At 43.0% G+C, this 24,491-nt stretch overlaps 2 protein-coding genes across 4 annotated transcripts in view; one reads left to right on the top strand and one right to left on the bottom strand.

Moving 5' to 3' along the window:
* The window catches only part of MCPH1 (microcephalin 1), a 245,455-nt gene that overhangs the window by 131,985 nt on the left and 88,979 nt on the right, over positions 1-24,491 (top strand). The window lies entirely within an intron of this gene.
* ANGPT2 (angiopoietin 2) overlaps positions 1-24,491 on the bottom strand; it is a 63,158-nt gene that overhangs the window by 30,360 nt on the left and 8,307 nt on the right. For both annotated transcript variants that reach the window (XM_032260311.1, XM_032260312.1), the window contains exon 2: positions 328-483. In XM_032260311.1, the coding sequence (XP_032116202.1) occupies positions 328-483 (156 nt within the window). The remainder of the gene's footprint in view (positions 1-327; positions 484-24,491) is intronic.

Below are 24,491 nucleotides of genomic sequence, written 5' to 3' on the forward strand. Positions count from 1 at the left end.
CCCCCCCCCTCCTTCTTCCTTTCGTTCTTTTTTTTTTTTTTTTTTTTTTTTTTTTTTTTCTTCCTAGCTTCATCAATGAAAAAAAAAAAAAAAAAAAACCTCAGTATTAAAAACAAAAACCGATTTACTGATTTTAAATTCATTAAGGATGAATTTAAATTAAGGATGTACCAGCCATGCATCCTTAATTTCTGATCAGTTCTTTGCTTTTCTCCTGTGGTGGTGCTTTCTTTCATGTCCCATGCCTTCATTGAGGAAGCTCCTGGTGCAACTGAGCGCTACTCTCTAGCTGTCGGGACACCGTGTGCTTTATGTGGCGTTACTTACTTGGGCTTCCACATCGGTTAACTTCCGCGTTTGCTCTGCTGTTTGGTTCAACAGGCTCGTCCCTATTTCAATCATCACAGCTGTCTGGTTCTGCACTGCATTCTGCTGCATCTCTACCATTTCTTTTTTCATGTTGTCCTGGATATAATTCTCAAGCTAGAAAAGAACAATGTTAGAAGAAAGTCATTAGTCAGATGACCAGAAACCTGATTCCTAAATCTTTGTAATCTCTTCCCTATCAAAAAAAAAAAAAAAAAAAAAACGTCTATTAGAAGACCTATTCCTTGTGGAATCTTGCTATTTTATTTTTCATCACTAGCAGGAAAATACAGTGTGATTTTCTTTTTATGCAAAATCTGGCAACTTAGTCACATAATGTAAAGGAAGGAGACAAGCTACTGGTAGCTTCTGTGTTCCTCTAGAAGTCCACGTCGTGGCAGGCCACAGAGGGTGGTGAGGGCAGCCACAGGGACTGCTGGGGGCTGCCGCTGTAGCGTTGTGTCTGTCCTACCCAGGTGCAACTCTGATAATGTAGTGCAGGAAATGATAATTTGATAATAAGCATCACTATTTCTCTCACATTGTAGACTTTTGGTTTCTCCACACAGACTTGAGAAGACACTCTAAGACAGCATCTAAGGAAAGGCTCACCTTTTGATTTTCCTCTTTTTTTTTTGAGATAGAGTCTTTCTCTGTTGCCAGGCTGGACTGCACTGGTGCGATCTCTGCTCACTGCAACCTCCACCTCCCGGGTTTAAGTGATCCTCCTGTCTCAGCCTCCCAGGTAGCTGGGATTACAGGCACACACCACCATGCCCAGCTAATTTTTGTATTTTTAGTAGACAGGATTTTACCTTATTGGCGAGGGTGATCTCGATCTCCTGACCTTGTGATCCACCTGCCTCTGCCTCCCAAAGTGTTGGGATTACAGGCATGAGCCACCACACCCAGCCTGATATTCCTCTTAACCTACAGAATCACCACTTAGTTCCACATTCTGTGGGGCCTTCCCCCACCTTCTACCTCACTGAGCTCATTCAACCTGTGAAATTTTTCCTAATGTGTATGCATTTTCCACAATTTTCTCATTTCATGTATCAGGCAAACTTTTAATCCCACCCTGGTCCATTTATCACCTAACGTGCCATAGGCTGGTTCTTCTTTCCCTCAGTTTCTAAAGATGGTCATGCTGACTAATTTTAGCATTAGTTTAAACACAAGAGAAAGAAGCAACTGATTTCTCTGCCATTCATACAGATATCCCTGTTTGTGGCAGTAAAATTATGTAATGATGTATGACTGCAAGACAGCTTGGTACGTGGGAAGAGCCTGTGGACTTGGAGCCAGGGAAGCCTGCCCTCTGCTTTATAGCCTTGGTTCTAGGAAAGTCACTTAACCCTTTGGGACCCTAATGTCGTCATATGTAAAATAGGGTTTCTGGTTGGTCAGAGGACTATCTTAAGGAGGAGTTACGCTATGCTTTTAAAGTCATTGTGTGTGTGTGTAACTCCAGCTACTTAACATTTAATTTTTTTCTTCTTTTTTCTTTTTTTATATAACAGTCTAATGTGGGAACCATTATTGTATTCACTGGTTGAAAGTATAAACTCATGAATGCAGAAACCATGTTTTCTTCCTGTTCACATAGTGTAACAAACATTTTTTCTTATATCAAATAACTGAAAGATGATTATAAAACTGCTTCTGGTGCCTTTCTTTAAAACCTTGAAATTCTCTATAGAGAAATCATTCGTGGAGTCAGTCATCAGACTGATTTCCCCCAAAGTGTTAACCACTCAGTAATTCTGTGCTTTCTGTCTTTAAGAGTAAGAAAATAGAATGGGAAGGGTAGAGTTTCTCTCTTAGAGCTTCTTTGTTGATGCATTTCATAGATTGTGTCTTGTGACTGGTATCAGATGGTTTTAGGATTAGACTGGAACTATAAGTTTACTGTTTCTGACGCCCCCTTGCCATGACTCTCCCCCACTTCTCTAAGCTCCCAGCTCCTCATTCTGGCAGCACAGGCTCCCTCCCTGGCAGCTGTGGCTATTGGATGGATCAGAAGAGCAGGATGTATGACAGGCACAGCCAGCCCTCCATCCACGGCCTCCACATCTACAGATTCAACCATACCATCAAAGTATTTTTTAAAACAACAATACAACAATAAAAAACAAAAATTGTAAAACAGTATAGTATAGCAATTATTTACTCGTCATTGACACTGTGTTAGGTATTCTAAGTAACCTCAAGATGATTTAGAGTATGCAGGAGGATGTGCATGGGATACAGGCAGATGCTACCCTGTTTTATAGAAGAGGCTTCAGCATCGTGGATTTTGGTATTCTTAGGGATCTTGGAACCAGTCCCTCACACATATCAAGGGATAGTTGTAGTGGAGCTCCAGTCAGTAAAATCATTTTGTGATCAAGCCATCCGCCTGCCTCAGCCTCCCAAAGTGCTGGGACAACAAGCGTGAGCCATCGCATCTGGCCAAAACCTTTACTTTCCCATACAAATCAAAATAGAGTAGACCACTAGATATATATATGTATATATATAAAATCAGGCTCTGTTACCCAGCAGGTCAACAACCATCTCCACTATAGGCTTCAGAAAATGTGAAGAATCTGAAATCTTATTAACCCTTTGTCAGAGTTAGCCCAGGCTTTTTAGTGTCTGTGATCTTTCCTAATTCATCCCTTTGGCGTCCTCCCTTTCCTTTGTAAAAACTGTGACTTTTGTGATTGAAATAAACTATTTAGAAGAAGCCATAAATAGCAGTTTGTAATTCTCCCCTTCGCTCATTGCCATGGGAGTAATGGAATTTTTGAGGTTGTAGCTAAAGCTGTGTGTCACCCAGAGGCACTGTCTTGGTTTCTCCTCACACCAGCCAAGATAATATTTAAAAAGATTCATTCTGGAAGGCTTGGAACTACAGCGATAGACTCCAGCTGGAGTTGAGTTTAAACCCCTACTCAGAAACAATAATTACAAAGTGGTATAAATAAAAAGTCTTAACCTTCCTCTTGATTTCAGTACTTAAGAGCTAAGTAAAAATCACTGTCTTTTGCCACTCTCAATCATATAATCGGAGAGGGAAAATGAATCCTGTAATACCGCCTTCCCACATTTTTAGAGCTACTGAGTCAGATGCGGTTGCAGCTCCCCAGAGATACGAAAGGATTGTTTATAATTGAAAACTTAAAGTCAAATTCCAATTTAAAGTTAAACTTAGGAACTTTGACAGACATACAGGCCCAATTTTTAAAAATGAAATTTCTTAACTTGCCATATTGTTTTCTAAACTTAAAAACAATAGAATCCAAGATCCTTTTTAACTTGCTACTTTTTTGCTTTTCAGGATGACAAATATAGGTACACCGCGGGTGAGATACTGTGTGTCCCAGTGTGTTATTCTTACATAAAAACAAATTACAAATACATGCACTATGTGGAGATACAGATATGTCTATGGCATATCTGTATATAGTGTCTATACACAGTATAGAAAACTCTTGAAGACATGTATCATTTAAATAAAGAAAATTATGTATGATACTGACTGCATTGCTAATTAATTGAAGTATTTGGGAGAAGAATGGAACAGAAACAAAAGTGTCCAGTAGTAGATATTTTGTGTTGATTTAAAAAGATTTTGGGGCCACGCATGATGGCTCATTACTGTAATTCCTGTACTTTGGGAGGCGGAGGCGAGAGAATCACTTGAGCTCAGGAGTCTAAGACCAGCCTTAGTAACATGGCGAAACCCCATGTCTACAAAACATACAAAAAAAAAAAAAAAAGAAAATTAGCTGAGCATGGTGGCACATGCCTGTAGTCTCAGCTACTGGGGAGGCTGAGGTGAAAGATTGCTTGAGCCCCGGAGATCAAGGCTGCAGTGAGCCATGATGGTGCCACTGCACTGCAGCCTGGGCGACAGAGTGAGACTTTGTCTCAAAAAGTATATATAAATTAAAAAAAAGATTTGTGTTCTTACTCTTGAAGTCATGAAATTAAGGTTTTAAGAGAAATGGATGATGTGACAGGTCAAGAAAGAATATGGTATGCTTAGCCCCAGATACACTAGCAACAGGAGCAGCCGCAGGGGTGGTGGGTGGTGGTCCTTGGCGGCCTGCGCTGCCAGCGCCGTCCGGGAATTGCTGTCTCACAACTCCATGTGCCTCATGTCAACACAGATGGACGCAGGACTGAGCCCTGGAATCACCCTCAGCAAAATGTTAGTTCAACCCAGAGGCCGCTTCATACTTTTCCTGCCTTTTAAGAGTCAAAAGTGATATATCTTAAAATTGGCTTGAGTATGCCTTCCAGTTCCAAGCTTCCAAGCTTCACAGTGCTGTAAGAAAACAGACAGACCACCCACCCCTCCGTGGAGGGCCATTTTTACCTCCAGAAAAGCCTAGAGTTAAAGATTACCAATGCCAATTCTATCTTCTGGGAGCATCCTGACAAAAGAATCTTGTGTTTTCCTCCAAAGATTAGTAGTAATTTTTAGAGATACAGAAAGACTAGGGATGTCCAAAATATAGTATAAAAATAAACATTTCCAAATAAAGATCTCCCATGTAATGTAGCCTTTCCATAAATCACCACATATTAAGGAGAATGAGACCGAACCTAGAAACCAAGCCATCTGGCTCATCCACGTGGATAGATGGACCTTGAAATTTCCCTGTCTCTTGACCTTGATGAATTACTTATTTTCTAGTTTATTACCCTAGAATGTCTTTCTGTTTAATGTCTCTCTTATTTTTACTGGCTGTCACTGAAAACCAAAAATATAGAAACCTGCCAGAAATACAAAATTCTGTTCTAGTATAAGGAAGTCTTAGTACAAGGGGAAAAATATACCCAGTAAATAAGCCATCCTCCACAGGCAGCACCAAACTCCACTTGCCTTTGGCCAGTGATTCCCATCCTTGTCATCTGCACATAACTGCTCTCATAAAAACAGTTCCAAGATAATTGAACCTCCCATGGGAGGGGACACGGTTCTTTCCAGTGTCACATGCATAGCATGTGAAACAGATTCACGTTTTGCAGGAACGTTTGCCATTGCCTTCCTATCTGTAGAGGATTACTCTATGCGTGTGATCTGTGGGCACATGTGTCCAAATAGGTCCCACTGTACATGTGTGCAAGGACAGGGTGCATTCACTTTGTCTTCTTCTTGATGGTGGACACGCTCGGCAAGTGTGGGGCCTTGGGCTGTGCCTCCTTCCTCAGAACTCAAATGAGTTATGCGAGTGTAACTTTGAGGTCTGTGGCGGATCCTAGCTGCATGGCTTGCTGTTCAGTGATTTGCTAACAAAGAGTCGTGCCCCAGACATAGTCTTTAAAACTTGGCAACACATCAGAGTTCAAGCAACCAGAATGAAATATTTTAACACAACATATATATATATATATATATATATATATATATATGTATATTTAGTTGTGTAAATATGTTCTAAAGTTTTTTATTACTCCCACACGTTTTGAATGATAGAATTTGACAGGAAAAATAGGTCCATTTATGAGGCAGCTGTGGCAGATTGATTACACATTTGAAAGTTTATCTGGCTATTTTCCTTCTCACTGAGATTGTCATCATTATTTTTTATACCAAAAGAAAAGTTATCTTGAAATTGGCTCAGTAAAGGAAAACATAGATAATGTATGAAAACTATCCCCAACTTGGAGATTCTGGTGTTGATTTCTCACCAACTGAAGATGCTGGTTGAGAGATTATTTCTATTTAAATAAAATTCAAGGTCCTTAGACCTTTTTATTAATTAGTTTTTGTCCACCTGAATGACCTAAGGTGCACAAAAATGAATTGATGAGAAGGTCTAAGGACATTGAATTTTCTAGTAAATTAACAAATAATTTGAGATTTCCTTGGAAACATTTTCCTGTTACCCATTTCAGTTTACAAATAAGATATTACAACCATCTGTCTTACACACACACACACACACACACACACATGTTTTTCTACCCCCGTGATTCTATCTTCCCACCCAGGGTCCACTGTCCTGTCCCTCCCAATGGGCAATGGCCACACAGCCCCCAGCTGCTTTCCTTTCTTCCCACTGTCACAGTCAGGAAGCCACATGCAAAGCTGGTGACTGCAGCTCACTTTCTTCTCTTCCAGGTTTGCCTGAGGATAAGGTCCAGATTCCTTTTTATTTTTTTTAAGATGGAGTCTTGCTCTGTTGCCAGGCTGGCGTGCAGAGGCACGATGTCTGCTTACTGCAACCTCTGCCTCCTGGGTTCAAGCAATTCTCCTGCTTCAGCCTCCCGAGTAGCTGGGACTTCAGGCAAGTGCCACCACGCCGGGCAAATTTTTGTATTTTTAGTAGAGACAGGGTTTCACCATGTTGACCAGGCTGGTCTCAATCTCTTGACCTTGTGATCCACCCACCTCGGCCTCCCAAAGTGCTGGGATTACAGGTGTGAGCTACCGCACCCGGCCAGATTCCTTCTTCTTGAGACACACACTACTTCCTGACTGGCACCACTGATCTCGTGGGCTGCAGACCTGGGTGCACACTGTCCTTGGCCGTCCCTGCTGCCCAGCAGCCTCATACCACAGCTACCTTTGTATCTCCTCCTTGAGTCCTCTATTCCCCCTCAGGTTCCACCGTCCCCAGTTGCATGCCCTGAGCAAAGATGCTCATTTTGTATTTCATTTTGATACCAAAACCATTTTGTGTTTGTGTCTTTTCATTTTAAATCTCCACAGACAATAGGTAAATGTGCTTGCTTGCTTAGTGAATAGTGAATAGAATACTGAAACCCTGCAACTGTTCCCCATACACACCCTAGTAACCACAAGCAAAACATTCGCTCTCATAATTAGTCTGAAAACTTGAGTGTGAGATGATTAAATCCAGGAATATTCAGTTTGGGAGGCTTTTGACCTAATGTTCTTGGTTCCCTGTCATGGGGAAACTCTGAAACATCATTTGAGGTCTCCAGACAGAAAAGTGGCAAAACTGGGCTTTCGTCCCCTCCTTTCAGAGTTGGACTGTTTTGTGTGTGTTTTTATTCTGGAGATTGTGCTGTCTAAGCAGCTGTCTACTCAGCAGTACTTCATGGCAGAGGCTAAAGAGGGAAGGATGAGGAGATGCAGGTTTGGGACAACTCTGTGTCCTCCTAAACCCCTTACCGGAGCCTGGAGGTAGCACATTGCCCACAGGTAGAGGTGATGTTCACATGGCCTGTGATGTGGGAAGTAAGTTTTTTTCTGTTTTCTCTACATATTGATGCCAGACTGGAATTTACAGAACCTAGAAAAGTGCATGCCAAGGCTACTTGCCTTCTACTGACTGTCTTTATAGCCTTGGCCTTTTCTTCATGTTCAGTGTAAGGCCCTAGAAATGGAAGCACAGGCTAAAGGCTGAGGAAGGGAAGCATGGCCTCTGACCGATTTCCTGCTGGGTCTGTGACTTCTCTTAAGGAGCACATTTGCCTTCACCCATCCGACCACGTGGACACCTGTCCACATAGGATCTTTCAAGCACTTCCTGAAATGGATCTGTTCTGATCTAGCCTTTTTGCTTTTTCTATTAATAATTTTTTTTTTTTTTTTTTTTGAGACGGAGTCTTGCTCTGTCCCCCAGGCTGGAGTACAGCAGCGCGATCTCGGCTCACTGCAACCTCTGCCTCCCTGGTTCAAATGCGTCTCCTGCCTCAGCTTCCCAAGTAGCTGGAATTACAGGTACGCACCAACATGCCTGGCTAACTTTTGTATTTTTAGTAGAGATGGGGCTTCTCCATGTTGGCCAGGCTAGTCTGAAACTCCTGACCTCAGGCGGTCTGCCTACCTCAGCCCCGCAAAGTGCTGGAATTACAGGTGTGAGCCACCATGCCCGGCCATTTAATAATTTCTGAGTGACTTTCTGATGCTGCATCTAGATAGCCAACCTCTTTCCTACTTTGGCGAGTATAAGAGACTGGAGGTTCACTTGTTGATCGCTATAAACTCCAAGATGTAGTAGGAAATGAGGTCGCAGGCTTCTGCAGGCAGCCTTCCAACATTCGTTGTCCACACCCCTCCTCCTGTGGGCAGATCCAGCCTACGGTAATTTGAGTGTACGGGTGTCTGTGCTCCGTCAAGCCCTATCTGCTTTGCTTTTCTGTGAGTACAGCTGCAAATTCCTTGCATCATTTAATTTTTTCATATACATTTGAATATATGTTTTTTACATATATTCATATCATTGTACCTCTTTGTGTGTTTCCCGTACCACCACTCCAAAATTTGAGAAGGAAAAGTGTTTTTCCCCTCAAAGTGCTCCAGCTGTTTTCTACTGATAAAGCGGCTATTTCTCATCAGTAGTAGGCATTTTAAATGTACGTAAGTGTACTGAGACTGGTATGGTAACCCCATGTAAATTTCTTTGAGCATTTCTTATGCAAAAGGTGTCGTATTTTACACAAGTGTCTTTTAGAGGTCTTGTGGGGCACATATACATTTACTCAGATGTCTGTAAGCGTGCGGCCTCATGGCACCTCCTGCATACCTGACACTTGCACAGATTCCTGGAAGCCAAGGAGCAAATGCAGTGCCACGGGTGTTGTCAGGCGGTGTCTGCATGTTTAGATATATACACAGCAAGAATAGTTAGCAGATTACAGTGACAAAAGACTTCTCTGTGTGTATGTGTGTGTACCTGCCTCTCACCAGATTCTCACACTGCCTTAGCTTGGGTTTCCCCAAAAGCAGAGCCTGAGACAAAGGCAGGCATGCAGGAAGTTTGTGTAGGACGTGGTCCCAGGGAGCAGCCCTGCAGGACAGGCGCGGGAGGCAGGGGCGCGGCAGGGTGGTTCGCACACGTGGACTCAGGCGGCCACTGCCGTGTTGGCTGGCGAGAAGCCCCAGAGGACCTTCTAGGGGGGCCCTGGGACAGTGTCTCAGAACATCCACCTGGGGCGAGAATGGGGCTGCTGTCCCCAGGGAACAGGTGGAGCCCAGGGGGTATTTGTGCCCCAGGTTTTGGAGATGCGCTTGCAAGAGTGCCGAGGAGGGTCCCATGGGTGTCCCAAGGCAGATTGGAGCCAAGGTCTCTGGGCAGCGCCTGGGGATTTGTGGGAGGACCCGAGGCAAGCCCTGTCTCTGGAATGGCTGGAACGGTAGGTCGGGCCCTGAGGGTTGATTCCGAGCCGCACCAGAAGGTTTCCCTGGCACAGCAGGGGATGCTTTGGGGCTCCTTTAATGAGGGAGAAAAGTGAGGCTCAGAGAAAATCAGTGCCCAACCCAAGTATGTGGAGCTCAGGCTGTCAGCAGTGGCTAAAGACAGGTTAGCGGGTGACTCAGGGCCAAGTGGAAGGGAAGGTTGTATTTATAGCCCCAGTCAGCAGTGCTGGAGAGGAGAGGAAAGGAAAAGCAGCATGCTGAGAAACACAGCATTTCTAGTAGATTGGGGCAGGGCAAGCCTGAGACAGGAAACCAAAGCCAGGGCCGCCAACCAGGAGTGAAATGAGGCTGCAGCAGCAGAACGATTGCGGGGACACATGGCAGGCCCTTGGTGGCTTCTGAGTTACTCTGCAGACTTCTGCCATTTGTCTGGTTTTTTTTTGTGATATTTTATTATTCTCAGCTTAAAAGATACTAGTGATGTTTTTCCTACAGAGGTAGAAAGAAAATATAAAACTACTTTCTTTTTAAAAATGTACTGAATGTAGGGCCAGGCACAGTGGCTCACTCCTGTAATCCCACTACGTTAGGTGGCCAACGTGGGAGGATCACTTGAGGTCAGGAGTTCAAGACCAGCCTAGGCAACATGGTGAGACTCCATCTCTACAGATTTTTGTTTTTAATTAGCTGGGCATGGTGGCACATGCCTGCAGTCCCAGCTACTCAGGAGGCTAAGGTGGTGGGATTGCTTGAGCTTAGGAGTTTGAGGCTGCAGTGAGCCAGGATGGCACCACTGCACTCTGTTCTGGTGACAGAATGAGACCCAGTGTAAAAAAAAAAAAAAAGTACTGAATGATAAATGATTTCAAAGAGAAGCAGTTAAAATTTAGCTCTGGGAATGAGATTGATGCAATATACTAAGAACTTCTTTTTTTAAATGAAACTAGAGTATTCTTGCCTTTCTGAATTCAAGGTACACTGAAAGAAAAAATTATATAAAGTGACAAAATGTCTCAGTGTTTTTCTATGCCAGATAGAATCTTATGTATATCTGTCTAGCAACATATATGCATACATTTACATACACATGTGAGGTAGGGGTGTGTGTGTGTGTGTGTGTGTGTGTGTGTGTTTCACTTCTCTAAGAAATAGACATTCCAAAGCTTGGTGGGCATTGGGGGGAGGCTTTAGACCCTGTAATATTGTTGGATTGTCGCTGTAGGAAGGACACTGGGCCCTGGGTCACAGTGCTAGCTGGTAGCGGAGTATCAGCTACAGCCCCGGTCTCCCAATGCCCCATCCAGCACTCTCACCACTGTACCGATATGCCTATTCTTACCTTAAAAAAAAAAAAAAAAGTACTGTCCGAGGAGTATTAGCATTCTTTTTCCTTCTTGCAATGAAATAGACAGCTACTGATGGCCATTGGTGTCTTCTCTGCCCTGTTTTTCTGTGTCTTTCTGTGTTACATGGGTTTGCTGAAATCCTGGATGGAGGTCTGTGGAAGAGGTAGCATGATCATCTCTGAAGTAGGTTGGTTTTTTCTTTTTGGCATAAGCTGAATTTACTAGCTCACGATTCTACATGGCTAGAAAAGGGGAAAGGCTGGTGAAATTTAGATGATTTTTAAAATGTAGATAATTTTCTAGAAGACACTTTCAAGGTACACTAGTTTTTGCTGTCCTTTCTAAGGCTGGCAGGAAGCCGGTGTTGTTTCTGTTTTAAAAAGGGAGAAGAGAGGACTTGGGAATGTGGATGGGAATGTGAATGGGAGTGCTTGAGGAATCTCACAGCAGGGCATGCATGCCTCGGGGTCCCACTGCCTCTGGACAGACCCCCACCCCCAGCCAGGACTTTCTGCTGCTTTACCTCCTCTTTCTGCTGGCACCCAAAACGTGGAGAATTCCAATGGATAGAATTTTTGAGATAATATTGGAAGATGCTCGGAATACACAGGATTAATTTACAGTGAACCCTCAGCGGGAACACACGCCATCTTTTGTACATGAAGATGCTCTGCTAACCCCCTGTCCGCAAGTGTGTTTGTCTAGTTATTCTCTCAGTATGGGTGATGGCTCTCTGGCGAACTGCTTCTATTCTCCTGCCTGGACACCCTTCTCTCTGTGCTTTCCCGGGTTAGAGTAAATGGATGCAGACACACATTTCCGTGCTCTGCAGCAACTTGAGACTCCTGTGAGCAAAATACACGGATGGACAATTGGGCAATGTGCGTGGGTGGTGGGGAGCGTCCAGCTCCCATCTGTGGAATAAAGCCGCCCAAACCATAGGGAAGAGTGCTGTCGGATAAGGCCAGGGGGGGTTTCAGGAAAGAAATGTGTTCTTTCCTCTTTGATGTTTCTGTTAGTAAAGCTATAGGTTCAGCGTTTTAAATTAAGTGATTTCATAACCGCTGAAGTTCATGCTTTCCTGAGCTATTTAGGAAGAAAATCTACTCCTGGTATTGGATGAGATGATCTGTCCCTTCGACCTCTGGTTCAGTTCCCATTCTCCCAAGTGTTTAAAGCTACGAGTTTTTTCATATTTTTGTATTTATTTACATAATTTAAATCCCCTGGGTGCATGTACTCTAAGCAATTGTACATCTGCCTGGGCTTTGCAGAAGCTGAAAGGGAGCAATCGTTTTATAACTCTCATTAGAAACACAGATTATTTAACGGGCTATGTTATACATTAATCTTTAAAGTTGCAATATATTTTTAAGCGTTTTAACCTTACTTTAGAACTGACCAGCAGTAGGATGTTTTCAGATAAGAAGCAACACGACAAAAGCAAACCAATATGCAATACCAATATTCAAATGATGTGGGAAGACAGAGCATAGTATAACTTTTGTTTTCTATATATAATTTTTATCTTCATTTCTGGATCTGAAATTTGGTAGGAAGTGTAATAAGTATGTATCTCCATGTTTACTGTTTGCCATTTCAAATGTTGGTAGTTAAGCTGGGACCTCTGTTTATTATAAGACCATAGAAAAACCCATAAGCATGCTCTCCTTCTGTCTGTGGCCAGCAGTCCAGCAAAAACGTTCTGAAAACCACATGCACTGTGTCCTGTGATGATTATACTTTGACTGCACTGGAAAGAGAGACTGTGAACTGCAAATGGTGATTATGACTTTGGGCAAATCATTGAACTTCTAATTATGTCTTCCAAGACTTCCTAACCCCAAATAAGGGAGTATTTTACTACAAACTATATGTTACGTCAAACTTCTTTTTACAAAATACCAGCTCTAGGGATGCTTCAAACTCATTTTCGGAGAGAGTTTGTCACATTTTCGTTTCAGGGTGTGCCGTTCATATATTGGAGGGGGAGAGGTTTGGGTAAGAACTTATGCGCACAACTTGGCCATAAAATGAAGTACACATATTTTATTTCTATAGGATTCCTCATTTCTAAAGTAATTTTTATAGAAAATGGCACTCCAAGAAGGAATTCATTAAGATAAAGACACAGATGCAGAATTTAGAGTTACACTTTGTCCTAAAAGAGCTTCCCTTACCTCCTGACTCGAATCCATAGCCTCTGCTGAACTGCCCACATCAGGAAGAGTCTAAATATATTTTGAGGCCAATTACGTGATTTCAGATTGAACCTGCTAACATCAGAGTCTTTGGTAAGTAGTCTCACTAGTTTTGTTCTCACAACAGAATGAGTATTTTGATATTTCAATGTAGCTCCGTGGAGACTGGTATGATGTGCTCATACTCTGCAGTTTCCATTTTAACAAATACCATAATAGATCGCGGTCAGATGAATGCCGTCACAGACATGGTGTTGGGCAACAGAAGCCACACACTAGGAGTGCTTACTAGATGATCCATTTCCATGAAGCTCAAGAATGGACCAAATTTACTGAAGGTGATGGAAGTCAGAATAATGACTTCTGGGTGGGAGGAGTTTGAGGCTGAGAACTGATCAGTGGCGTGAGGGAACCTTCTGGAGTATGGAAAATGTTTCCTAGATCTTGACCTTGGTGCTAGTTACATGAGTGAATTCATATTTTAAAAGTTATCCAGCTGTGAATTTCAGGTTAGTATACTTTATCCATTTCCTGTATTTTATATCTCAATAAAAATTTTTTTAAAAGCTAAAAGACATTTAAAAATGAAATGTTTGACAAATTTTGTTGTGACACTGTGGCCCTAGTTACTGTGGGTGGTTTTATTTGTCTCTGTCTGCAGTTTTTATCTGAGAGTAACTAAATAATGCCCAAAGATATGAATGTTGGAAAAGTAATTTTAAAGTGACTGTCCACAGAGAACTGTGGATTAAACCATTCCAGCCGTCTGATGAGGGTTAAAAGTATTCAGTTAGGTATATTAGTAATTTGACATTCTTAAACACAGTTCTTTCCGGATCAGGCATAAAAGGCATTTGCTCTTGGAAGACCAAGAAAGAATTCATGCAGTTCCCATTAGTCTAAAAATAAATAATAAATAAATAAATGTCTGAGTCATGTATTAGATTTTGTTGGAGTTGAGTAGCTTCAAGTATATGAAGAAAACGATTTATTCTGTGAATAATAGTTCCACCCATTGCCCACTGGAATAAATACAAGATTACTCTGAGAAAAGTGAAACTGATTGAATTGAGTTCTGCTTTGAGTTACTCCAATGCAAGTGTTTCTGACTTTTGAGTCATAGTATAAAAAACTGAATAAAAAAGCTTTATTCATATCGAATTGACTTGGGGAAGAAGCAATGTTTGTGACTTCGGAAGCCACTGTAGAGTCCTCAGTACAGTACAGATCTGAGAATCAAACACATCTGGTGTGAGTCCCACTTCAGCTCCTTAGAAACTACTGGCTTAATACTTTCTGACATCACATTTCTGGTTGGTAAAACAGGTATATAAATACTAACTGTGCTATCCTACTGTAAAAATTAAGTGAAATGAATTAGCACAGTTCCCAAACTGTGTGCCAAGGCACCCTGGGTCCTTGCAGCAAACAAATTGGAGTAAGGGAAGTAGTCTAAATATTAGAGGGCAACCCAGCAGTACTCAATGTCTGTTAGCCACTGGAAGAATTCATAGCTCAAAGCAATTCATAGCTCAGTTTCAACAGTATCAGCTTGTGCCTCTGTAAAGCTAGGTTTTTGGTGGTTGCTGTTTGTGAAAAGCAAGTACTACAGGAAAATTAGCATAGAGCGTAAAATGCAGCAATTCGATTCCAACGTTTGAGAAGCGGAGCCGTGCCTAACTGGCAAACATACTGCATTCGTACGTCACTGGGGTCACTTACGAAAGAAAATAAAGGATCTTTTTTTAAAAAACTCAATTTATGTATATTGGTATTTTCAAATAGCTACTAAATTGTCAGGGCATAAATACTTAAGTTATTTGGACCTAACCACTTAATAAAAGTAACTGTTAGGTATTTCTGTTGGCTTAGAGATAGAGAAAAAAATGGTGGATCACTAAGGGTGCCGTGAGCTGAGAAAGTCTGAGAACGTCTTGGCTAGAACCTTGCATTTGGTAGGGTATAAACTCAACGTACCCTCTTCCTCCCCTTCCCCCAGTCCAACTATTGCCTTTAATGGCCATCTCTATGATTTGATATGTTTATCGGAAAACTAGCAAGTCAAAAAGAACTCATAAATTGTGTAAGAACTTCATTAAGATGTATACTTCCATGTCTTCCTAACTTCTGAAACCACTAAGAAAAACAGCCATGTTCCTTGGAAGCTGGCTGTTTGGCCCTGTCTACTTTCAGGTGAACAGCGTTTATAACCAGGGTATAACCTCGGAAGAAGCGTTCCCAGAGCAACGTGCACGTGCTCCGTGGGTACCGTGGTTGCCGTCGGCCAAACGCATTTTTTTGCAGTTCAGATTGGTGCCAGTTTTACCTAAGTCATGTGGCCTGTTTCTGCTTGTAATTTATTGTTTGCCTCCTCGCCATCCTCACTTGCTCTAAGATGAACTGGTTTTATAATGTTAGATTATACAGAAAAGCCAAATTTACTTGAATACCACAGCAATTTGGGAAGTAAATTTTCAGTGTGATTCTCCAAATGCTTGTGGTAAAAGTACAGGGACTTGAATCATTTTCCCATAATTAGTTTCAGTTCGGGAGGCCCGCCCCCTCTCTTTAACCCTCTAGCCTTGCATATGTGTCTCTTGCCATGGAAGCTAGTGGAAAATTCCTCTCCCCTTTCACTCCACTGCCATGAGTTATAAAAAGCATGCCATTCAGAATTGACGTTTTCTTCTGCATGCTTGAATTTTTACTCAACATCTGAAAGGGGAAAAATTATTTCAAGAGATATTTCTCTATTTATTAAAGGGACCCAGGGCCACAGCAGCACTTTGGACCACTGTAGAATGGCCGACCCACTTGCCTCATCAGTAGATATGGACGTATGTTCCTGTCCATCGGAGAGTGCCTTTTGACCGGTGGTGTGTGACACACAACACAGCAGCACTGTTTCTCAGAGCCATAGCGGTACTGGTTCACACAAGTCGCTAGAGATTCCCATCTCTACTGACTCACTCAGTGGGAACAAAAGCTCCCATGCCGGTGGGAATGTGGTGCCAGGGGAGCACCGGAAGCAGGGAGTCTCGGCAAAGGTTTTCCTATTGTTAGGTTTGTTTGTTTGTTTCAGTGAGTCATCTTACCCCGATTTTTTTTTTTAACCAAAACTCGCTGTGGTTACTTCTCTAGTTTGGGTTACGACTCCTACAAGCCAGTTTAATTTTATCAGTGGTAGTGAATTCTTGAAAGCTTCCCTTCCTTGTAGAAATTTAGTTTCAAATTGAAGTGGTCCAATTGCCAGCTTAAGCTTTGTGGTTTAGCGTCTTTACTGAACCCCACCCCCCCGCCCCCGGCGGAAGGACCTACATTGGAGTTTTGGCTGCCCTTTGGGATTCAAATTATGAGTAGTTGGTTCCACTGGAATCTTGGCCCTCTCCTGGAGTGGCTTGAGGCCTACCCTGGCTTTAGGAGGCCAAAGTTAGAACCTACGTGAAGGCTTTGTCCAAAACGCCTTTCCTGCATCCCGGCATTTTCAGGTAGTGTGTGTAGACCTAACAGTACCCTCTCTTGTACTCAGGCCTGACCCCCCAGCTGTTGATCCCCTGCAACTTAGATGCCTTTCACGGGAAAGTCCATGCTAGCCTGGGCAACTCCCTGAAAATGGCGGTGTTCAACTCAAAATTGGGGTTTGTATCCTCATCTTAGTCATTATCCACAGTGGTCACTAGCTCCCCTCCAGCCAGCTTGAGGGAAACGCTGGGTTTCTCATTGCAGTTTCTTTGAATTTCAGTCGTCCCAGTAAGCACTCAAGAGGAAAGATCAGACCAGCCAAACTTGCAAGGCTGGCTGATGGGCCACCGTACCGAACGTACGCCTGATGGATTTTTGTAATGATGGCCGTAAGTCATACAAGGTGAAGCTTAATGCAATTTAGAAAAATTTGAAAAAAGAAAAGTCCTGTTGCTCACAGAAGCAAGCTGTGATTGGGAAAATTATTGTGTGTAACAAGCATCTCTCTCTGATGATGCTAGAAAAAGAAGGTGCTATCAGGGAGGAAGGGAAGGTTTGAAAAAGCAGAGTGAGCCGCAGATAGACACTTGGGTCCTTCCTTTTATTCCCACCTTCTTTTCCATTGGTGGTTGATAAAGGTTCATCACTTCTTAGCCATCTGTTGTACTTCAGTACCTCCTTGTTAACCTCTGATTATAACCTGAGGGGAGTTATGTTTGACCAGTAGTTAATGAATCAATGTATTCCTCAAAAGTTGGTTCTGGCTACCAAGGAATAAACACCAATACCTTCCAACGTATTTTCTGAAGAGTGGATTTCATTAGAAGGCAGATTAGTCTTGGGACTCAGTGAAAGCGGCTCTAAGTCAGTGCAGCTGCATAGGTTTGAGAGCTAGCAGTGCAAGAAACATGATTCATGGCTTTGTAGAGTTAAGAAGTGGTTGAAGTGTTGACTTCCATAAGAGAACACAAATGCCAATCTACAGCAGTACCATGGGCGTGTAAATTGTGTTACCCAGCGAAACACTGCACAGTGATGGAAAGGAGCAAACTTCAGCATGCACAACAGTGTGGATGCATCACAGAAATAATAAAACAGACCAAAAAGGAGTATGTACTATATTGTTCCAATTACATGAAGTTCAAAACTTAGCAAAAATTAACCCGTGGTGGGTGAAAGACGGCAGTTAGGATTGGCCTTGAACAGAGGGAGATGTTGATGAGGAGGGGCGTGAGGGAGCCGCATGCAGGGCGGGAAGCCCTCTGTATCTTGAGCTGTGTGGTCATTACACAGATGTGCACAGATGTGGACGAGGAGGGGCGTGAGGAAGCTTCGTGCAGAGCAGGAAACCCTCTGTATCTTGAGCCTGAGTGGTCATTCCGCAGGCGCGCACAGATATAGATGAGGAGGGGTGTGGGGAGGCCACATGCAGGGCAGGAAGCACTCTGTATTTGAGCTGGGCAGTTGTAGGTACACGCAGATATAAAAATTTACCAAGTTGTACACTCAAGATTTGTGAATTTTACTCTAGGTAAGTTCAAAAAATATATTTCAAAAAAAAAACCAAGCTAGATTCTCTAAAACAGAGGCAGCAGGGCTCTAGTCTGAGCTATACCCATACAGCCATGACAGCAGCTGGATCCATGAAAAGGCCGGGGTTGGCCTTGCCCAGGTGATCGCTTGGGGACAGGGGATGTGCTGTGAATGGAAGACATGCCTGCTATCAGGGCTGATTTTGCCCGCCCTTTATTCCTACAATGCTGTCTTCAAAAGAGTTGCATGTCAATTTTATACCAACTGCCATGCCTCTTCATGAATCCCTCCCCATCTGGAAAGCCTTGCCGTGCAGCGGCTCCGTCTGTAGATGTGGTGAAGGGTGGCAGTGTCATTGACGCCCAGCCCAGGCCACAGCCATGTGGAGGTTGAATCCCCAGTGCTCTGCCTGTCCCTGTGTGCTGGTCCTGGGAGTGAAGCAGTGTGGCATGGGGCAGTTGCACACTCCCCACCCCCTGACTGCAGTGTGGTGCCCAGACACGTGCGGTGACCCTGGCTCTGCAGCCAGTTTTTGCTCTGGCCCCAAGCCAGCCAGTCGGCATCCAACCTGGCCTCGCCTCTCGTCTGTGGTGACGCAGTGACAAGGGAATCTACCGAAGTTGGTCTGCTCCCTGTTTCCCAGATTTTCCTTTGTTCCCACTCGGGGTGAGGGGTGTGCTTCGGACGTGACAGCTGGGGCGGTGTAAGGTGGCAGGCGTTGGCGAGGTCTGTTGGCCCTCCTGACCCAGACAGGGGTGGATTTCTTATTGAACTCTTTTTAAAATCTGTTTTATTGTAAGAGGCTCTGAAAGGAAGAAATTTTATCAGAGTCTTGCGGTCTGCGTATATTCTGATACCTCTCAGAGCTTGAACCTCTTACCCAGATAGGATAAGCTGTTGTGAAACTGAATGAGACATGTAGACACATGGCATGCACCTGATAAATGTCAGCTGCCACCACAATGATGGTCAGCAACGTGGTCACCACGGTCACTTCACAGTTACAGCCCAAGAGGAAGGAATGCCTCTCTCTGTTTTGACCTTCTCTGACTGCTGTCCTAATAACCAGTGTCTTTTCTGCAAGACCCCTGTAGACTTTTGAAACCAACAACTGAAGGTGCTCCAAGGCCCTCATTTTGAGAAGGGGCAAGTGTGTTAAGTAAGGGATTTCCTTGGGCGCTTACCTTCCACAGCTCCTGGGGCCCTGACTCGAAGCTGACCATCTCAGCTGATGCTGGCTTAGGATTTTAAATCACTTAAAATGGAACTGTAAGCCGGGCGCAGTGGCTCACGCCTGTAATCCCAGCACTTTGGGAGGCTGAGGCGGGTGGATCACGAGGTCAGGAGATCGAGACCATCCTGGTCAACATGGTGAAACCCCGTCTCTGCTAAAAATACAAAAAATTAGCTGGGCATGGTGGCACATGCCTGTAATCTCAGCTACTCGGGAGGCTGAGGCGGAAGAATTGCCTGAACCCAAGAGGCAGAGGTTGCGGTGAGCCGAGATCACGCCATTGCACTCCAGCCTTGGTAACAATAGCCAAACTCTGTCTCAAAAAAAATAAAATAAAATAAAATAAAATGGAACTGTGCAGAGAAAGGGCCCTAGTTAAATAGAGAGGGCTGCTTATTCGTTATTTTTTTTCTGCTTTCTCATGCAGAGACTGTTTATTTTAGTGGTAGCGGTATTTGGGGGTGAAGAAGGGGAAAGGAACAGTGGTGTGCCACCAATTAATTCTATGCATTGCAGCTGCAAAGCCTTCCTGGCACGGAACAGGCCAATTATATAAACATAAACAAATTATATGTATTAAAAGTTGTCCAATTAAAGGGAAATGCCTGTATGGATTTATTGTGTTTGTTATTACCCAGAAGGGAGCCATGCTGTACTTGAAAATATGCAGTTGTTATCTGAGGGGATGGTGTTCTGATTAACCTAATTTTTTTTTTTTTTTTTTTTGAGATAGAGTCTCACACGGTCGCCCAGGCTGGAGTGCAATGGCGCGGTCTCGGCTCACCACAACCTCTGCCTCCTGGGTTCCATTGATTCTCTTTCCTCAGCTTCCTGAGTAGCTAGGATTACAGGCACCCCACCACCACCATGCCTGGCTAATTTTTGTGTTTTTCGTAGAGCCGGGATTTCACGTAGGCCAGGCTTGTCTCAAACTCCCAACCTCATAGTCCTCCTGCCTTGGCCTCCCAAAGTGCTGGGATTACAGGTGTGAGCCACTGCACCCAGGCTTAGTCTTAATTTTTTAACTCCTAACACTTTTGTCCCAATCATCACCACTGTTAAGAACATGTCACTGGAACAGTTAAGTTAGAAATGATTCAGGTCAGGAATTCCTGTCGTTAACAATTTTTTATATTGAAGTTGGAAAAGTTTATATAAGGAAGTTTAAGAACCTATTCCTTAATAGTTAAAAATAATAAGGAATTGCATATACCCCAAATGTTAAGCATAGATAATTAGCTCGTGGTTGGAATTTGATGGGTTTTTTTTTTTTTTTTGTTATTCAGCAAAATATAATAATGCACTTTCTCAAGTAGCATTTTTACACCAAAATTTCCCATTGAGAAGACCAGTTTGTTTAGGGAATTTTAAAGCTACATCTGTATGTAATAATTTTTTGAGATTCCAAAGACTACATAGTCTAATAAAACTCTAATACTTCAACTATCTTCAGACTAATGTTTATAACTATCCAGTGAATAACCAAGAATTGATATCATCTGTTGATTCCAGAAATTATGGCAGAGAAAATGCTGTCAGGAACCCAGAGAAAATCAGAGGAAATGGTACCTCTTAGGAATTCTGAATCTTTTCTGCTAAGACGTGTGGCTTGACTGCTTAACCCCGAAATGCCTGCTTAGAAGGTAGTTTGGGGCTGTCTTGTAATAATCCTTTAGTTCCTGCCTTCTTCTGCCATAGAAATAGAACACGCAGAAGCAGCATTGCTTACGACTCACACTGAACCTGAAGGGATGAGATTACACGTGATGATGGAGTGTGGTTATGTTAACGCAGTCACGGCAGTGTCTGCATGTGTGATAGGAGCATGGTGGGCAGCGGGGGTGGGAGGTGTTTAGAAGACAGCGTTTCACAGTGCACAGCACTGGAGCCGTTTCCACAGAGGCACTCATGCATTGTGCAGAATGCAGACATTTTACACACACACAATGGTCCTTTTCAGTGTCGAAAGGGAATTCACTACCTTACAGAGTGAACATGTGCTTTGAAGTATGTAACTCAGAGGCATGGAAGTTAGATCTTTTAACCTGATTAGAGTGACTGGAAATATAACCTTTTTTTTTTTTTTTTTTTTTTTTTTTTTTTGAGACGGAGTTTTGCTCTTGTTACCCAGGCTGGAGTGCAATGGCGCAATCTCGGCTCACCGCAACCTCCGTCTCCTGGGTTCAGGCAATTCTCCTGCCTCAGCCTCCTGAGTAGCTGGGATTACAGGCACGTACCACCATGCCCAGCTAATTTTTTGTATTTTTAGTAGAGACGGGGTTTCACCATGTTGACCAGGATGGTCTCGATCTCTTGACCTCGTGATCCACCCGCCTCGGCCTCCCAAAGTGCTGGGATTACAGGCTTGAGCCACCGCGCCCGGCCCGGAAATATAACCTTTAATGGGAGATGTAGTATAGATCTTGGTAAGTGTCTTTCTGGTGTTTCTGTTAAATGTAATTATAGTTCCTGCAATTGTCTAGCGTCTTACAGTTCTCAATACCCTTTGCTATCCATCATCTTATTTCCTATAAGGCCGCTGATGTAGGTAAGAAAACTGGTACTGTTTCTGAAGATAGGCAGTGATTGTTTCAGCCAGTTCATTAAGGCAAGGGATCACTAAACATTTGTTCTGCAGTGATTCCTGCTTTTGTTTATTTTTTAAAGTGACTTATTAACTGAAAAAAGCCAACCTGAAAAGGCTACATATTGTATGATTCCAATCCTATGACACTCTGGAAAAGGGAAAACTAAAGACGGTAAGAAGGATCGGGGTGAAGGGGAAGAAGGGCTTGGCAGGCAAGCTCAGAGGACGCTCAGGGCAGTGAGGCTGCTCCGTGTGATGCTCCAGTGGTGGACCCATGGCTTCAGACATTTGTCCAAACCCACAGAATGTACAGCGCCAGATGCGAACTGTGGGCTGTGGGTGATAATGATGCGAATGTACATTCATCAGTTTTAACAAATGCCCCTCTCTGGTGTAGGACGTTGATCGGAGGGGAGGCTGTGTGTGTGCTGTGGAGGGGGGATGTGGGAACCCTCTGTACTTTTCTCTAGATGTTGCTGTGAACCTAAAACTACCTAAAAAAATCGTCTTTTAAAAAGCCGTTTACTACATATAAAAAGGAACGAATAAAGCAACAACGAAATGTTATTCTGTAGTTTCAGATTGCACCAGTCAACCTTGACAGCTCTCGCTAGGGTCTTCTGATGGTTACACAGTTAAAAGTACACCAGCACCCCGGAAAATAACTTCAAAGGCACCCTGGTCTAACAGTAATCGCATCGACTTCACATGTCAATATTTTAAAAAAATTAGATTTCCTTAAATCTGACCACGTCCAAGATACCTCTTCTTTTGGTGCAGAATGCCTTCATTCAAACTACGGGAAAACACGAACATAGCCCTTTGCTGAAGTTTGGCTAAGTTCCTGAGGCTGGCTTGGGCCAGAAACAAAATCCTGAAATAGTCTCAATTTTTTTTTTTTTTAACCTCTTCTTTTTCTTTCTGGTTGGTGGTCCTGGGGCCTCCGAGGTCCCTCAGGCAGAGGGTAGCTGGCAGTTTCCCCGCTCCCTTTTGGCACGTCTTGAACAGAAAAGCGAATGTTAGACAGTCCTTATAACGTCCCACGTGATTCAGCCACTCATACTGAGGATGGCCACTGGCTGTGGATTTACAAATAAGACAACTTCATGGCGTATTTTCCCCTTTTGCTGTTGAATATAACTGTTAAGCTATGCTTTGGGCAGACAAAATAGAAATCCGTATGTAGCGTGTCCAGTTGGATACCATTAGTGACAAACAGAGGCGAGCCCACAATTCAAAGTTTAACCTTCTTCCCTGGAATTTGCCAGAACAGTCATAGTGAAGATACTAATGTATGTCCTGAAATACTGAGTCCTTCAGACAGGGAGATATGGGTGGTGTCCAGTAGCCTTGTGATAAGACCAGTATTAGACTGTAGTAGTCTTATCACCAGATAAACACCAGATTAAGCCACCTGGACGGCCAACCTCGAGTTAACAAGAGTGGTAACATGGGAGTCAGTGTGACAAATGCCCAGTTGGTCTGGACTAAATGTGACAGACTTGAGAAATAGACTCCGCAAGAGCTGGATTTTAAGAAGAGAGAGAGATGGAGAGAAAGAGAAGGAAAGGCTGGATGCTTGCTTCCTTTTAAGATTTTGTTCATGTTCCCTCCTCCAAAAGCCAATTATGATTATAATTAATCAGCCCACAGAAAAGGATTCATTCTCTATGAAACTTCATCAACATGATAAAATAATCCATTTCCCAAGACTTCTATATGTTAGAATCTCATCTCTTTAAAAATCTCCATTGTCCATAAAAAAATTATAAAATTACATATTGTTAAATGACAGGTAGCAATTTTTTGTGTATATTTTTAATTTGGTTGCTGATTTTTCAAATATTAAATATCGACTCTGAATATTTTGTGATGGTAAGTTGTCAGGTTAATGTAAAGATTCCAAAAAATAATTCACAGATATATGAAAGGTTGCTCAGAGGGAGAACCAGTCTGATTTGAGGGAAAGTAATTACCATCAGAGGAGCGCTCTCAGGGATCGGGAGAGTCCCCGGGTTTCGATGAGGTTCTAGATGAATTGCAAAGAGAAAGGTTTTAGCTGGTGGCAGGAGGGACTGTGGTAAAAGGCTTAGGTCCAGTTCTCAGGAGTTTTTTAATAGGTTTCACATCTTTTGTCAACTGGTGCAAGGAAGGATTAGGACAGAAAAGAAAGGTGATTTCATGGAGAACCATCTAATTAAATATTAAAACAGTTGGCTGGCACACCTGACCTGCAGTCCAGGCAGTGGTGGGCAGAGTTCCTTCCCTTATTTTTAAACCACACAAAAACCAGTCATTTTAATCCCAACAAATGCTTCAAACGATTATTCTAAATCACTATCCTTGAGTTTTGTTTTTTTTTTTTAGTATTTTTATTTACAGCAAATCATTCAACTCGACCTCATTTTCGTTTTAAGCATTAACGTAATACGAGTGCCAGGCCATTTTTGGTGATCCCATCTGTAGAATGTTACATGGACAGTAACACTCAAATAGTTTTTAAACTCTAATAGTGGGAAGAGAGGGCTACATGGAACTTCCCTGAGACTGAATTTCTTTGGCCTGCCTTTCAAGTGGTATACTGTGGAATCCAGCATTTCACCCTGTAACTTTCAGAACAGGACCGTGACTACATGTATGGTTTGTAAGAATA

This window comes from Sapajus apella, unplaced genomic scaffold (genome assembly GCF_009761245.1).
Source record: "Sapajus apella isolate SASKATOON/1434 unplaced genomic scaffold, GSC_monkey_1.0 scaffold116, whole genome shotgun sequence".
Classification (NCBI taxonomy): Eukaryota; Metazoa; Chordata; class Mammalia; order Primates; family Cebidae; genus Sapajus; species Sapajus apella.